This window comes from Herpailurus yagouaroundi, unplaced genomic scaffold (assembly GCF_014898765.1).
Source record: "Herpailurus yagouaroundi ecotype Mexico unplaced genomic scaffold, PumYag 183, whole genome shotgun sequence".
NCBI classification, from domain to species: domain Eukaryota; kingdom Metazoa; phylum Chordata; class Mammalia; order Carnivora; family Felidae; genus Herpailurus; species Herpailurus yagouaroundi.
The window spans coordinates 6,028,062-6,044,058 of NW_024412414.1; the positions used below are offsets into that span (position 1 = coordinate 6,028,062).

A 15,997-nucleotide genomic window follows, 5' to 3' on the forward strand; every position below is an offset into this window, starting at 1 on the left:
CTGGCTGCTTCTCAAGGAGATTCTGGAAGGAACCGAACTCCTCGGCCATACGTGCGTCTTAAATGCGTGTCCTTTCTCCAGCTCCGTGAACTTCATGGATAGTTGAGCACATGTTATAGTCTGCCCCTAGAGAAAGGGAGCAAGCTTGAAAAATTGGAGTTGTAGTCAAATCAGGTTATAGAAAATGCCAGGATGGTGAAAAATCTCTGCATAACCCAAGATTCCAAGTCTGAAACTGATGGGCTAATGTTTGAAAGGGCAGCCCCTCCGAGGAGGATGTAAGTAATACTGACTTTAAACCTTTTCAGCAGGACGAGGCTGGGCTCATTGAGTCCCCCTGAGAATGGGAAGAACCCCAGGATAGAGCAAAGAGAGGTGGGCTAGAGCTGCTGTGCTCAAATGCTGGCTAGCTGTGTGCCTTTTGGCAAGGCTGCTGACCTCTCTGGGCTGTCACTTCCCCACCTGGAAACAACCAAGGGATGGCTACTGAAGTGTTCAGAAGTAAAAATACTGATATCTGAGGCTTATTTAAAAATGCATCAAGAGGTGTGCCTGGGTGGCTCAGTTGGTTAAGCATCTAATTCTTAGTTTTGGCTCAGGTCGTGATCTCACGGTTTGTGAGTTAGAGCCCCATGTCGGGCTCTGCACCAACGGCCTGCTTGGGATTCTCTCTCTCTCTTCCCTCTCTCTGCCTGTCTCCCGCTTGTGCATGCTTGCTCTCTCCACCTCTCTCAAATAAATAAACGTTAAAAAAATTATAAAAATGCATAAAGAAAACCGAGGATGGTGGGTGTCAGAGGTGTGACAAAGCCTGGATGGTGTGCGTATGGGTGTTCATGGCAAACCCTTTCAACTTTCCTCTGTGTTCGAAAATTTCATGATAAGATGCTAGAAAAAACAAAAACAGGCAAAATTTTAGGGCTGAGATGGACATTAGAGATCATTTTATGGATGATAAAATTGAGGCCAGGAGAGGCAAATAGGAGAAGAGACAGGACTGGAACTGAGGCTGCCTGCTCCCTGTCTTTCAATCCACTCTACCATACTGCCCACCACCCCACCCCCCACCCCCAAAGCCCTCTTGGGCTCATGGCCAGGCACCAGTGAGGTGATGCCTCTGAAAACCTGCTGTGGAACCATAATTTTATGAGACTTAAGTGGGTGTTGTATGAAAAAAAAAAAAAAGTGGGATTGAGACACACTAGCCTAAATAGATTTCTTTACTGCAGGACTTGTCAGAGCCTTTAATGTACTCATGTCTATTGAAAATCTCTGAGAGAAATAGATAGCATTTTCCAGAGAAATTTAATCACAAAATCCATACCCACTTTTTTTTTTTTTTTTTTTTTTTTTTTGAGGACTAAGATCTGGATAACACTCTTGGGAAAAGCATCTCTGAAGAATGTGAGATTGCTATTTTTCCCCCCCGGTGGGGTTAGGTGACATGCCTCTGCTGTTGTTTTTTATGTCCGTAGTGGGTCCACACATGCACAAACTGGACCTTATGCCCTCATCACTTCTCTGAGGGCTGAAGGCATATGTGTGCCAAGCAGCAATGCCAGGGGCTTGGTGTCTGGTGAGCCAAAGGGGAGGTTCACAGGGTTCTGAACCCAAGTCCTGCCCTCAGTGGTGCCCAGGGAGGGTCTCCTGCCCCTTCCAGCCCAAGGGCCATTTTCTTCTGTTGGTGACCACTGGCTGGCCCGGGCAGCAGACCTCGTTGGGAATATAATCTCCTAAGAAACACAGGGGAGAGGATACCCAGACAAGAAGAAGCAGCCCAAGAGAAACCAAGTTCTGTTCTGGCTCTTCAATTTCACAGAGAGAAGGACCAACCAACTTGCCCCGCTTGTTCTTCGGGGCAGTGAACTGTATTTTTGGAGCTCATCAGGACACACACCTACCTTGCGGACACACAAAACCACAGCGTTCCCAAAATGCAGCCGAAACCCTTTATTGGAGCCACCCTCCTAATGCCAAGAGTCACGGTAGCCTCCCCGGGCGGCGTGCATCAACAGGTTGACTCCAGGTGGGAACGGAGTGCTGGTTTATGCTGTTACAGTCCGAGTGAATGCAAAGACTTGCACAGTAGCTGCCTCTTAGCAAATTACCTTTCCTCGTGCCCGGTCACAGGGGCATCGAGGCGGGGCGGGGGTGGGGGGCAGAGCGAAGGGCCACTGTGCTTCTGTGTCGGGGCTTTTCTTTCTGGCTTCCCTACATGGTGTGCTCCCATCTTGGGGGGGAGGTGGGGGGGTGGGGAATAGCAGTCCCTAAAGAGAAAGAGCTCGCCGGCAGGCCCATGGAGAAGTACGGTGGGGCCAGCCTCCCCTGACTCCCCCTGCTGCCCGGCCACCCCTACCGCCCCACCTGGCCTCACACTTCCTTCCGCAGCATCACCTTGATGTTGCTGCAGATCTGGCCCAGGGCGGCAAAGAGCGGGTTGCAGAAGGTACGGATGCAGAGGGAGTAGATGTGGCTGATGCACTGGATCTCGATCAGGTAGCTCTTGATGCACGGCACCACCGCCCAGATGTGGCAGAAGGAGATGCAGGCGAACAGGAAGCCCCAGAGCAGGGCCAGCGGGACTCCCAGCAGCGTGGACAGCAGGCGGTAGCACCAGTACTTGGAGACAGTGAAGGTGGTGTAGCTCACCTTCCACACTCCGTCGAAGCTGTAGGTGCCCACGGGCTCCGCGATCACGTCTTCAAAATCCACCTGCAGGGGCGGGAGGGGCAATCCTCGGGTCACAGCGTCCACCCACTCCTCGGGCTTTGGGGTGCCAGCCTCAGGACCCTCTGGAGGGCTTGTCGCACCTGATGGCTGGGCCCCACCTCTGGGCCTTCTGACCCACACAGCCGGGGCAGGGCCTGAGACTGCATTTCCAGCGAGCCCCCGGGTGCTGCCGATGCTTCCCTAGAGCGGTGAGACACAGGGGCTGGTCCAGCCCCCTCATTTCACAGGTGGATATGCAGGCCCTTGGGGAATTAAGTGACTTGCTTAAAGCCATCAGCAATGCAGGTGCAGACCTAGAGGTGTGGTTCTCAAATTCTGATATTTGATGATCCTACAGAGTTGGACAGTCCTAGTCATCCTGGGGGTAAAGAGGACACATCCAGTCAGGCCAATACTTGAAGGTAGCCAGGTGGAGGCAGGGGCATGGGCTGGAACAGCATGTTGGGTGGGGCTAGGACCTAACCAGATAGACAGTGTGTGCCCTCAGGGTGATGCAGGTGCTTCTCTAAGGCCGAGGGCAAGCCCGGAGTGGCCAGAGTGGGGCTGGAGAGTCCTGGAGGGACAGTCACTCTGTGATGAACAGTCTCTGAAGGCTTTTTTGCACAGGGACTGGCTTAGCCAGATCTGAGTTGATTTTTTTTTAATTGAAGTATAATTGATACATAATATTATATTAGTTTCAACATAATGATTCAGTATTTTGATGTATTGGGAAATGATCACCACAGTAAGTGTAGTTAACATCTGTCACCATACATGGGTACAAATTTGTGTGTGTGACGAGAACTTTTAAGATCTACTCAACACCTTTTGTATGTGCAGCACAGTATTGTTAGGTACAGTCACCATACATCCCCGTGACTTACTTATTTTATAAGTGGAGGTTTGTTCTTCTGGACCCCGTTCACTCGCCACCTACCCCTGCCTCTGGCAACCATCAGTCTGTTCTCTGTTCTCTGATCTGAATTTTGAGCAGCTTGTTGGGCCAGTGGTGGTTGGGAGAGAGGATATAGGTGGGGTCCAGCAGGGAACTGTCGCAATATTCCAGGTGAGACCTGACGACAGGCTGTTTTGGGGTGATGGTGGGGGGTCAGAGAGAGGCAAACGGGTCTGAGAGCTATTTTAGGATGTGGCATGTGGCAAAGTGAGGACCGTGTCGTCCTGGCTAGCAAAGGTGTCCGCAACTGAGTGTGGTCGAGCAGGCCTGAAGCACCTTGTGCAGCAGACAAGTGCTTCCCTCACTCTAGTCCTGTGGCAACCTCAGACTTTCCTAAGTCTGGCAGCTGGGAGGAGCATGGGCGCTCAGAGAATCTGGTTCACACATTCCACTGAAATGGTGACTGAGGCCCCATTTGGGAAGTGGGAAAAAATAATCAGTAAACCTGGGGGAAAAAACATTGTACTTTCAGCCAAGTCATTTAACTAACCTTTCTTGAGTCCCTGCTATGCATTGAAGACCATCATAGCTTCTTTCTCGCATGTGATGTCCTTTAGCGTCACTAAGCCTTAGCTGTCGTGTCTGTAAAATGGGCCATCTTCCATGTTCCTGGGCTACTTTAATAAAAGTTGGTTGAATGAATGCTCAAACTAATCAGACTAATGGTGGAGGGGACACGTGTGGGGGCTGGTGGGGGCAGAGCTCCAACATCAGTCTTCCAGGGTCAACCCTTTCCCCACTTTTGCTGGAGGAAGGGGGTCTTCTCATCTAGGCATGAGGTTCAAAGTACTTTTCATTATAAAATTACATAGCCACATTGCAGACAATTCAGGCAACAGCAGAAAGAAACAAAAGCACCTCCAATTTGTATTTCCCTAGTACTAACGATGTCATTGCTTTAGTACTTTCCTTTCCAGGGTAACTTTTTGGGGGAGGGGTTGGACATATCCATGTTGCACGTACAATGGTGGGTCCTGTTTTTCTCACGTGACTAGATTCTGAGTTCCTGTGCCATGCCTCAGATCCCCGGATCCCCCTGGAGACATCGGAGGATGAGGCCCCACCCAGGGGATGGTATGTTTATGGAGAACAGAGTGGATGTGCTGATATTTCAGGCTACAGGTGATGCGGAAAGCTGACTCAGGGAGTCAGTAGGGCCTTCCAGGACACCCCCCACCCCCACCTCCCTAAATCTCAGCCTCCAGCTTTCTCTTCTGGGGTTTCAGCAGAGGTCATTTATGGCCCCCTGGGTGAAAGGGCAGGGCTGGAGGGAAGAATACAAACATGGTCCTCATCTTCTCAGAAAGATCGCACTTATTCCTGGAGGGCTCCCAGGAGGTGGTGGCTATCTGGGACTTTGGTGGACTGTGGGATTTGGAGGCAGAGATGGAAAAGTGGTGTGCTGGATATGTGGAAAAGAAGGCCCAAGTTGGTTGGGAAACATCTTATGGCTTTAGACAGTGAATGGAAAGGGCTGACATCTTCTACATCTGGCTTATATGGGGGCAAAGATTCATAGTTGCTGTTTCTTGGGAGAGCTTTCAAATCTTTTAACAAAAAATTTTTTTTATTCTTTTTTTTTTTTTTTTTTTTTTGAGAGACAGAAACAGAGCATAAGCAGGGGAAGGGCAGAGAGAAGCGGAGACACAGAATCCAAAGTAGGCTCCAGGCTCTGAGCTGTCAACACAGAGTCCGATGTGGGGCCTGAACCCACAACCCATGAGATCATGACCTGAGCCAAAGTCAGACGCTCAACTGACTGAGCCACCCAGGCACCCCAGAGAGCTTTCAAATCTGAGAAGATGGGGAGGATAGGTCTGGGAGAACCATTCCAGCCCTGACCTGGGGACACCCATAATGATTACTGAGGTGCAGTTAGATCCCTGGGGCCTGGATCTTGGATTGAGGAGTTCTGACCTCTGCAGCCTGCCCCTCCTCCATCATGGCCGTGCCTCAGCCTGATGCCTCTTAGCACCCCGGCTGGCTTCTGGAGCACAGTGCAGCCCCGGGACCTTTGCCAGCAGAAGGAGACATTAGGGCGGAGACGTGCCTCCCTGCCTTGTCCCAGCAGGCACTTCCTCCTTCCTTCCCTTTCCCACTCAGTGCCTGTGGCCTCCCCTGTCCTTCTTGTGGCTGTTCCATAGGATGGTGTACCCCTGACTCACGGATTTCCCAGGCCTGCCTCCTCACCTCACGGGAAGCCACACAGCCCAGAGGTGGGAGGGAGCAGGGCCCAGACTGAATCAGGTGTCCTGATTCTAATCTAAGCTCTGCATGCTGCCCCAGCTGGGGCCAGACCCCAAGGTGGATTCTCACTGTGGAGCATCTGAGGTCTGGTCCTTGTCGACCAGAGAGACCTGCCCCATGGCAGAGCTCCCAGCCCCTTATTTAAAGCCAGCTACCCACCCTGCTCCTCTGTAGCCCAGCCTGTCTTGTTGGTCTAGTCTAGTGTTTTCCGCCTTTCAACACCTTTGAGTATTTGTGTCTGGCCTCTAAGAGGCTGAAGAGTGGAAAAGAACCCTGTCTGAAGTCACGCTGCTGAGGCTGGAGTCTAGGTCTGCTACTAACTGGCTCTGTCACCTTCAGCAAGTGTCTGAGCTTTTCTGTGCCTCAGTTTCCTGGATTCATCTCATAAAGTTTGTTGGAGGATTAAATAAGACATCTAAATACTCAGAAAACTTCCTGGCACAGAATACCTGGTTCATAACTGTTAGCTCATGTTGGTTGTTACGGAGTGCTCGCTTCGGGAGGATGTTCGAGCCCCGAAGGTGGCTTTGCACCCCAGGGCAGGTGCCACTCTGATGAGTGACTTTGGTAGATGACTTACCTCTTTGAGCTTCACTCCCTCAACTGCAACAATGCATTTGCTATGTCTTACAATCTTGTTATGAGGAATAGAAATAATTTATCACCTATCCATCCATTTGTTCCCTACCATCTAGTCACCTACCTATCTCCCATCCATCCATCCATCCATCCATCCATTGATCCATGGATCTCCCCATCCATTCACAGACACCCATGCCTGTCCCCCATCCCAACACATACTTATTCAGCACCCACTTTGTGCTAGGCATACCACCTCTTGGGCAACACTCAGCCCAATCCCTAGCACGTGGTAGGTGCTCAGTGAAGGTAATTATTTGTTCAATTGTTCTGAAGTACCTATGCAAATATATCTCAGAAAATCTGTTGACACCCCAGATCCTAAGTACAGTAACTCTCCAGCCTACCTAGTCATAAATGTGTGTGTGTGTGTGTGTGTGTGTGTGTGTGCGCGCGCCCGTGTGTGCACGCATACTTCTGCCCCTTTTCCCTCATTTGCTGTTTACGGTAGTAATCTTACTCCCAGGGACCTCTCTGTTGCGTTGCTTAATTATTATTACTTTGCAGAAGACATTGATGCTGATTTGAATTATTGCCCATGACGCCTTCGGGCACTGAGCATGGGGCGACTGCTCCGTTTTCTGGGAATCAGAAAATGTGTTCTCAGAGGGATGGGCTGTGCTGTCAGGCCCAGCTGTTTGAGCACTGGGCCAGCTTTGTCCACAGCGCCTACTTTGGGGAGGTATTTATAAGACCCGGCTCAGGCAGGGCTAGGCAGTCATGCCAGTGTATCAGAAGCACACAGTGACTTCATTTCTCAATTCCTTTCTAAAGCGGAGAGGAGATGGCTTTTTCTGGGAAGGTGGTTGGGTGTGGGCTGGATCCATCAAAAGAGCCTCAGGGCTTGGTGTGCAGCTGGGGGGAAGGGCAAAGGGTGGGAAGGGTGAATGTAGTTGCTCGTTCAGTTGGTGTCCCCTTCTCTGGCGTATTTATTTTTGGAACAGCAAGAGGGCCAGTTGATTAATCGGAACCAGCCAACGTGGCCCCCGCTGTCTCCCAAGAGGGCGGGGAAGGTGCAAGACAGCAGGTCCAGGCATTGCCAGAGGATTCGGGGAAGGCCAGCAGCCACCCCCTGTCAAAAATACCTCCCCAGATTCCTGTATGACTCAGTCCTTGGGCATCCGGGGCCCTGGACAATGCAACGTTTATTTATTTTTGAGAAGAGAGAGACAGAGTGGGGGAGGAGAGAGAAAGAGGGAGACACAGACTCTGAAACAGGCTCCAGGCTCTGAGCTGTCAGCACAGAGCCCGACACGGGACTGGAGCTCACTGACCCCAAGATCATGACCTGAGCCAAAGTCGGACGCTCAACCGACTGAGCTACCCAGGTGCCCTGGCCCTGGACAATTCAGATAGAGTATCTGTGGGCGGGAAAATCGTTCTAGGCAGGGGGATAGACATCTGGTTCCAGTCTCCACTTGACCACAGAGTTACTGTATGGCTTTGGGCATGGTACTTTCCCTCTCTGGGCCTCCGGTTTTTGTTTTTGTTTTTGTTTTTTTTTTTAACTCTACACCAGGAGGATTGGGCCAAGATTCCTAGTGACTCAGAGTTAGATTTGGAGTCCAAACACCCAAGGGGGAGGCTTAGTTTTGCTGGGTCTTCCTTTTCCTGCCCATTGCCTTGCTGCCTAAAGGGCGGTCCATGGCCAGTGACCCTCTTCTCAACAAGGTATGTATAGAAGTTGAGAGTAAGCATTTAAAAACAGTCACAGAAATTTGAGCCAGTAATTTTAGGTCTGTTAAGTCTAAAGATAATAAAAATTGGGGCTTACACTGGAGATGCCCGTTTTTCACTTCACCTCCCTGGTCATACATTTTTGTTGAATTTTACAAAAGTATTGGTGTACCACAGATTGAGATTATAATGATAAAAACTGGCCCTTCAGCTGGATAATTTGAGAAGCATTGGCGTATACAGTAGGAAGCTAAAAGGAGGTGTTAGCTGTAAAACAGCTGAAAAATGGCAAAGTTTTGCTTCTCGGGTTGTAAGTGGTAATAACAATAGAATTGTGTACAGTCTGGGATAACCAGTGCACTGCTCCCAATTTGGCCCTTGTAGGTGTTGGTTTCTGGCCATGTATCTTATATTTAGTGTTCTGTCCACCTTTGGTGGGTGGTTAACCAGTCTCCAAAGATGACCCCCAGTTAGTCATGGCCCTGAGGGTTTGTGCCCTTGCCTCTTCTCACCCCACATTGAATGTGGGCTTGCCCCGTGACTTGCTTTAATCACCAGAATGCAGTAGAAGGGTCGATGTGCCAGGTCTGGAACTAAGCCTTACAAAGGCCTGGAAGTCTCTTCCTTGGGGAGCCTCGAGCCGCCAAATTAAAAGTCTACTTTTATGCCCTGATGTAGAGACTGGTGGAGTTAGAAGTCCATTACTTTACCTCGCTCTAGAATCTGGGGGAGATGCCACATGAGGGAGAGACCTGGCCAGCCCAGCATCCCAGCTTAGCCCTGCCTTTCATCCATCTCCACCAAGGTACCAAGCATAGGAGTGAGCCGTTTTGGGTGTTCCAGCTCAGCCGAGGTCCTCGGTGGCTGCCGCTGCCTGAGAGGCTACCAGTGAGAGCAGTGGAACTGCCCAGCTGAGTCTAGTCAACACACAGAACTGTGGGAGACCATCACTTGGTTGTGGCTTTATACCACTGAGTTTTGGGATGATTTGTTACACAGCGATAGATAACTTATACAGTGTGTCTCTAAGGAAAGCTGGATTCCAGGTTTATTTTCTACGGGACAAGAGAGACCTGTTTGTACTTGAAAGTGCAAAACATTCACCAGCCATGCTGAATAAAAATTTCTGATGGCAGAGCCCAGAAATGTGCATTTTAACCAGGTCCCCAAGAAAGAGGACGCCATTTTGAAAAACTAGATCAGTTAATACCTAGGAGTCCCCATAACACTAAATTGTAAATACTTCCTTGTGAGTTCATGCAATGTAGCCCTTTCTAGAGGTACTTGACAGAGGGTAAGACCAATAAGGAATGACTGGCCAGCTCTCCTGTCTCCCTTCTTCCTTTTCTTTCTTCTTTCACACCCAACATCCTTGTCCACCCACATCCTTGTTGATGTTGTGGCTTTTGCTTATTTCGTTCCCTTTTCTTCAAAAGCCTTATTTTCCCTTTGCACATTTTAATTATTTTCCCATTTGTACATGCACTTTTCCCATTTATACATGCACCTGGGCTACCACCTCCCCATGAAGGTGGCTCCTGATTTTCCCAGACGAGAGTAAAATCTTCCTCCCTAAACCCCGTGACACTTCATCGGGCACTTATTTATGGCGTTTAGCACCTTCTCCCAGATATTCTCATGATTTTAGTCTCATCCTCTCTGTTGGGTTGGAGTCTTCTCCAGAGAAAGTACCAGGTCAGTTTCATCTTTCTGCAGCAGAATGTCCAGATGGGCCCCTAATGGGAGCAGGGTTCACAGAGCTGGTGGCTACTGGGTCTTCTGGTTGTTTGTTAGCCTGAGCTGATAGGCACAGGGTGTGGTTTGTGTGTTTTTCCAAGGGAGAAGGGTGTTTAGCGGCAGATGTTGGTTGCAGGTGGAGTGGGAACAAGTAGGATGGGCTGGGGTCAGGTCTGTCCCCCTGTTTGACCTTGAGTGGCCGAGGGGAGAGCAGTTGAAGACTGAGGCTGAAGAGGCTGTGTGATGCTTTGGCCTCAAGCATTCCTTCTTGCCTAAGGGTGTGAGTGCCTCAGTGCGGGTTAGGGAGACAGCCCTGAGCCCTCTCAGAAATAACTCAGAGGCCTTTGTACTGGGACTGAGGTCCTGCAGGAATGCATGGAAAGAGGGCTGGAGGTTTACAACATGGGTCTAAAGGGAACAGTGGAGAACCCTGGGGACTGTTGCTGTACATTAACACCCCCCTCAGCCTGGCATGGGGGGTTTATGCGCTGTGGGTCTGTCTGGCTCATCCCCAACTCCTCTGAGCACAGGACCTGGTGCATAGCAGGCGCTCAGTAAAGATTCGTGGAAGCGGTACTCTGTGAGTGGCGGTGACGTGGAGGGCGGGGCGGAGGGAACTGCGTGTGCTCATCCCAGGTCCTTAACTCTAATCCCCATGAGCCTTTGCCCAAGACCTAGCCTTGAACCTTGGGGACCACAGTTCAAGTCTGTTAGGCTGGATAAGGCTCTCCCTCTGCATCTGGCACTCATTTTCCAGCCCAGGTTCAAGGGCAGTACCAGGCCTTACTTGGAGAAGTTTGGGGAAGTTTTGACTCTGGATAAAGTCAAACAGAGCGCCTCCCATCTGCTGGGGATCCAATCCACATCACCATGGGTCTATCTCCTGGTCCATGCATCCTGTAGGAAACCTCAGCAGCTGTTTGCAGAGGGGACAGGTCTTCCTCTTCTCCACCCAGCGTGTGTCTACATCAAGATTCAGGCCAGAGAGGGAAAGGGATATCCCTGGAGTCACACAGTGAGCTAGTGTCAGGCCTGGGACTAGAACGTGGGTCTCTGTAGCTTAGTCTTATTCTAGGGTCTTACTGTGTCTCCCATCCTAGGCCATGAGGAGCCTATTAGTCCTCATGACCACCCTGACAGGCCCCTCCTGAGCCTTCATCTCAGCCTCTGCCTTGTTTCTCTTTCTCTCCGTCTCTCTTGCCTCCTCACTTCCTTTTCCTTCCTCCTCCCTCCTTCTTGTCTTTTTCCCCAGTTGATCAAAGAAGCCGAGATGCCCCAGGCTCCTGTTCAGACAGACTGGCCAGGCCATTCCCCCTCACCCCCCCACCCCCCGCCAATTCCTGGCCAGCTCTCCTGTCTCCCTTCTTCCTTTTCTTTCTTTTTTCACAGACCATACACAAACCTGAAGTCTACTTCAACCTGTTTGTGCTATTTATCCAACTCCATTTTATGATCCTCATCCTGAATTTCAAAACTTTTTCATTTCTCAGTTATTAAAAACAGAATAACTCCCCAAGCCAGGGAGCGTCCAATAAATATACCAAATAATAATCTCCTCTCGACAACATTATTTGCAGGGCCTTTTAAAAGCTTAGCCTTTGAGGGCTGTTTTCTGGGGTTCAGGAGAGACAGGTCTCAGCCCCAGGGGAGGGTTGTGTAAACAGCCGTGTCTGTATGGCTGCCCCCATCCCTCACTGAGATTATAACCTGGGCCTGGAGCCTGGAGCCCGTTCACTCCAGGCTCAGTAGGGCCTGAGAGCCTCTCTACACTTGTCACCTGTTGTGGGTCTCTTTCAGAAGCCACGTTCTCCCTTGGGGTTCTCTTCTCCACCCCAGCAGCCGCCTAGGGACCGCCCGGGGGGAACCTGGTTGTAAAAGCTGGCCCATGGCTTCGCTGTCCTGTCCTGCAAGCTCTTCCAGGCTCCAACTCTGCTCACACTTGTCACACCCTTGCTGCAAGCCAGTTACTGTGTTAGGCACTTTCAAATCCTTTATTTTCATTATACTTTTATTGCACAGGGCTGCTCTGAGAGTCCTTTACCCGGTGGAGTAAATGATATTATGCTCATTTTACAGAGGAAAACTCAGGTTCTGAAAACCTAGGTGACTTGCCCAGGGTCACTGCTTTGAGGTAGAAGAGAGTAAATTTGAAAGCAGGTCTGTTAAAGCCGAGTTCAGGACTATGTCCTCCAGACTGCACTGCACAAACCATGATGAATACTGTTTTACATACGTATAGTAATTTCCCCCTTGTAGCTCTTCTCACTGTGCCATAATTACCCCATTTCTGCCACTAATGATACAGATAAAGACAGTCACAGCATAACATGAGCTATTACGGAGAAGTGCCCTGAGGGAAGCGGGGGCATGGAGGAGGGAGTTACTGACTGCCTGGGGGAGCTGAGGCAGTCTTCCTGGAGGAGGTGACCTTTGAGCTGGGTCTTCAAAGCTGAGCAGGGCATTCACCCCAGGGAAGAAGGGGGTGGGGGTTGCTCCTGGTACAGACACAGGAGTATGTTCTGGTTGGTATGGCCAGCTCCTGGCTTGAGGGCTGGAAGGTGGAAGAAGGTTGCGGCTGGATTGAGTTGGGGCTTGAAAGCCATGGCCGAGAAGTTAGACTTTATCCAGCTTGGGAGGTATTCCTCCAGAAGAGGATAACGCAGGGGCTGTGTTTCAGAGCAAGCCCAGAGCCACGCTGTCTAATGCAGCGGTCACGAGTTTTGAGCACTTGACCTGTGACCAGAGCAACAGAAGGATTCTAAATCTTGTTTCATTTTAGTTCAAACGTGAGAAGTGATACTTAATTCTGAGATTGGAAAACTTTTTAAAATCTTTGGAACAATTTGGGTGTGTTGAATTGATTTCAGCCGCGCAGTTTATGAGATCCAAATACAGAACAAGGATTTCTGATAAATTTGGAATCTGAACTGATATGCAGTGTAAGGGAAGGATACATGGTAGACTTCAAAGATGAACAAAGACTGTATAATAGTACGTTGATAATTGTTTTTTATATCAATTACATGTTGAAATGATACTATTTTGGAAATATTAGGTTAAATAGAAAAATATCATGAAAATTAATTTCATCTGCTTGTTTTTTCTCCTTTAAGGGGCGCCTGGGTGGCTCAGTCGGTTAAGCGACCGACTTCGGCTCAGGTCGTGATCTCGCGGTCTGTGAGTTCGAGCCCCGCGTCGGGCTCTGTGCTGACAGCTCAGAGCCTGGAGCCCGTTTCAGATTCTGTGTCCCCTCTCTCTGACCCTCCCCCATTCATGCTCTGTCTCTCTCTGTCTCAAAAATAAATAAACATTAAAAAAAAATTTTTTTTTAAATAAAATCATGGCGCCGGGGTGGCTCAGTCATTTAAGCATCTGACTTCGGCTCAGGTCACAATCTCACAAGTTTGTGGGTTCGAGCCCTGTCTGGCTCTGTGCTGACAGCTCGGAGCCTGAGGTCTGCTTTGGATTCTGTGTTTCTCTCTCTTTCTGCCCCTCCCCTGCTTGTGCTCTGTCTGTCTGTTTCTCTCTCTCAAAATAAATAAATGTTAAAAAATTTTGTTTTGAAAAAATAAAAGTCATGGCTATAGAAAAATGTAAAATGTAAATGTAAAATGACATCTGGTGATTGTATGATGGGTTGCATTACATTTCTATTGGACAGGGCTGATCTGTGATTCTGATGCATTTAGTTGGACTCTGGAGGCCCCAGGCACCTGCCCTTTTAAAAGCCCTTCCAGTGACTCTGATGCCAGTGGTTGGCCGCCCTGCTTCCAGGAATTCTGCTGTAGGAAGATCCCCGTGGCTACCGACTGGAGGTTAGAGGGAGGGTGTGGGCCCGGAGGCAGTCAGGCTGCTGGGGGCATCCAGATGAGGAAAGGGGCTGACTCAGGCAGTGGCTGTTGGGGAGACTCCCCAAAGGCCCGGTAACCACCCTCCGAGTGGTCCCTTCCAGGGGCCTGGGTGCGTCTGAGAGGCCTCTGCCCTGGCCTGGCCGCAGGACCTGGCATGAGCACTGGGCACAGCCCCCACACCATGGGCTGTGGACATGGGGTAGTACTCTGGGGAGATGAGTGCCCCCACGAGTGGCTGCCAGCCCTGCTGGAAGCCACCTTTTGGGGATTAACCCCACGCCCACCATGGAGACCGCAGACATGACCCCTGGCGTGAGAAAGAGCCCAAGTCGGCCACCCGCTGGTCTCCATCCTGGGACAAGGGCCAGGCGCTAATGGGAAGAAGCTCAGAGGAGTAGGGAGGCACTCTGGTCTGTGACTTGTCTCCCCGCCCTGGGCAACACCTGCGTCACGTTTGTGCGGCTGAGGTCCTGCTCTTGTTTATGCTAAATGTTCCTTGGGGGGTGTATATGCTGGCTTTTGAGGGAGGATTTGGAGAAGACAGAGGAACAGGGCCTCTTGTCGGGGAAGCCGGCTGTGTGTGGAACAGAGCCCTCCCCCATCCCCCGTCCCCCGTCCAAACGTTCTGCAGACCCGACACTCTCCTGGCGGTGGCACCCAGGCAGGCCCGCCGATCCTACCTTTACTATGTCCTCGTTAATGTTCTTGGGGTCTCGGTTCACCAGGTCGATCTCCTTGCAGTGGATGTCCTTGACAATCTGGGCCTCCAGGTCTGTGTGCTCTTCGGCCATCATCGCGGAGCTGGGGGACCGCAGGAGGAGGTCTGAGCCGTGTGGCCAGCGGGGCTGAAAAGACTTGGGGCAGGGACACGGTTTGGTGTCCCCAGACTTGTGCCCCTGCCGGCTCAACAGGCCCCACCCAGCATGCCAGCTGACAGCTGTCCCACATAACTTCAGCCTGCCTCTCGCTAAAGCCTCCGTGGCAGGCCTCCAAGCTAAAATTAAGACTGGAGCTCTGCTGGAAGGCCCAGCACTCCCTACAGGGACTGCCGAGGGCGCAGGGCCTCACCCGTGAGAGCAGAGGCACTGGCATCTGTGGGCCATGGGGCAGCTCGGCGATTGGAGTGGGTCCTGGAATTCGCAAGGCTGCCATCAGCATTTGGGCTTCTCTGGGAGGGGGGTGGGGTTGGTCCTCAGCTCCGCCTCTTGCTGACTGTGAGCTTGGGCACGCCTCTCCTCTCTGGTCCACCAAGTTCCCACCCGTGGAATGGGGCCGTGGCGAGAACCTTCTGCCTACCCTCTCGGAGACGAGGAGATGAGCTCCTGTGCAGGAAAGGGCTTCGGGAACGGAATTACTGTCCAGTAGGGATTCTCATTGGGGTAGTTAGTACCTGGCCTTGCTGTTTGGTGGCCTGGAGCAGGGCTAACTTTTTCCCACTTCTGGAGTTTTCCAGGGAAGCAGACCGTTGATGGGGCAGCGCACACTCCCATGCCCTCTTGGTACCACATGGAGGGGATAGGAGGTCCACATTCATGCTGCCCTTTGTCCTGCCCCCCCCCCCGGTGACGGCTTCCAGGGTGTCCACAGGCCCCAGACTTTGCATGGGTGTCAGCGGGATGCACCTGTCTTAGGTGCCTGCTCACTTTTCCTGGGTCCTCCTCCAACTCGGCCGTCACTCAAGGCCTCTACAGCCTGAGGGGTGAAGAGTCGGAGTCCCCAGCTTCCAGGGGCTGTGCATCCGTTCATCCATCTGCCCACTCATTCATTCAGGATTTGCCAACAGCTGGGGATAAACAGAACAATCAGGCTCTGTTCCTGCCTTGAGGAGCTCACAGTCTAGGAGGACAGTACAATTCAAAAATCAGTAATTATAATAGGGTGTGGCAAGTGCTACGGATCAGAGATATTTTACAAAGGACTTGCCATTGAGGTCCACAGGAGGCAATAGCTTACTTTGAGGGAATCAGGGAAGGCTTCCTAAAGGAGGTGCCTTTGGGGTTTGTTAAAGGGTAAGCAGGAGTTCACTTCTAGAACCTCTTGGGTGGAAAGACCATAAGTTTCAGAGGGCCAGTGTGAACTAGGATGCTGAGCCGTGTGCAGTGGCTGGGGCCTGGGTTGTCTGGCAGGGGCAGGGCAGGTGATGGGGCTCAGCTCAGGCCTATGTGGGAAGGACTCAAAT

General features: G+C 51.1%; 1 protein-coding gene across 1 annotated transcript; it reads right to left on the reverse strand.

The window, feature by feature from the left end:
• Positions 1-1,935: 1,935 nt before the first annotated feature.
• Positions 1,936-14,730, reverse strand: CAV3 (caveolin 3). The gene is made up of 2 exons (XM_040492096.1): positions 14,499-14,730; positions 1,936-2,712 (listed from the first exon to the last, which is right to left on the reverse strand). The coding sequence occupies exons 1-2, from the start codon at positions 14,610-14,612 to the stop codon at positions 2,371-2,373; spliced, it is 456 nt and encodes a 151-aa protein (XP_040348030.1). The 5' UTR covers positions 14,613-14,730; the 3' UTR covers positions 1,936-2,370.
• Between the last annotated feature and the right edge of the window lie 1,267 nt (positions 14,731-15,997).

What these genes read in the sequence shown, in the direction of transcription:
- CAV3 (XM_040492096.1), bottom strand. Translation starts at nt 14,612, where the DNA reads ATGATGGCCGAAGAGCACACAGACCTGGAGGCCCAGATTGTCAAGGAC. An exon ending in TTAACGAGGACATAGTAAAG is followed by an intron (nt 2,713 to 14,498) that starts GTAGGATCGGCG and finishes CCGCCCCTGCAG; the next exon opens with GTGGATTTTGAAGACGTGAT.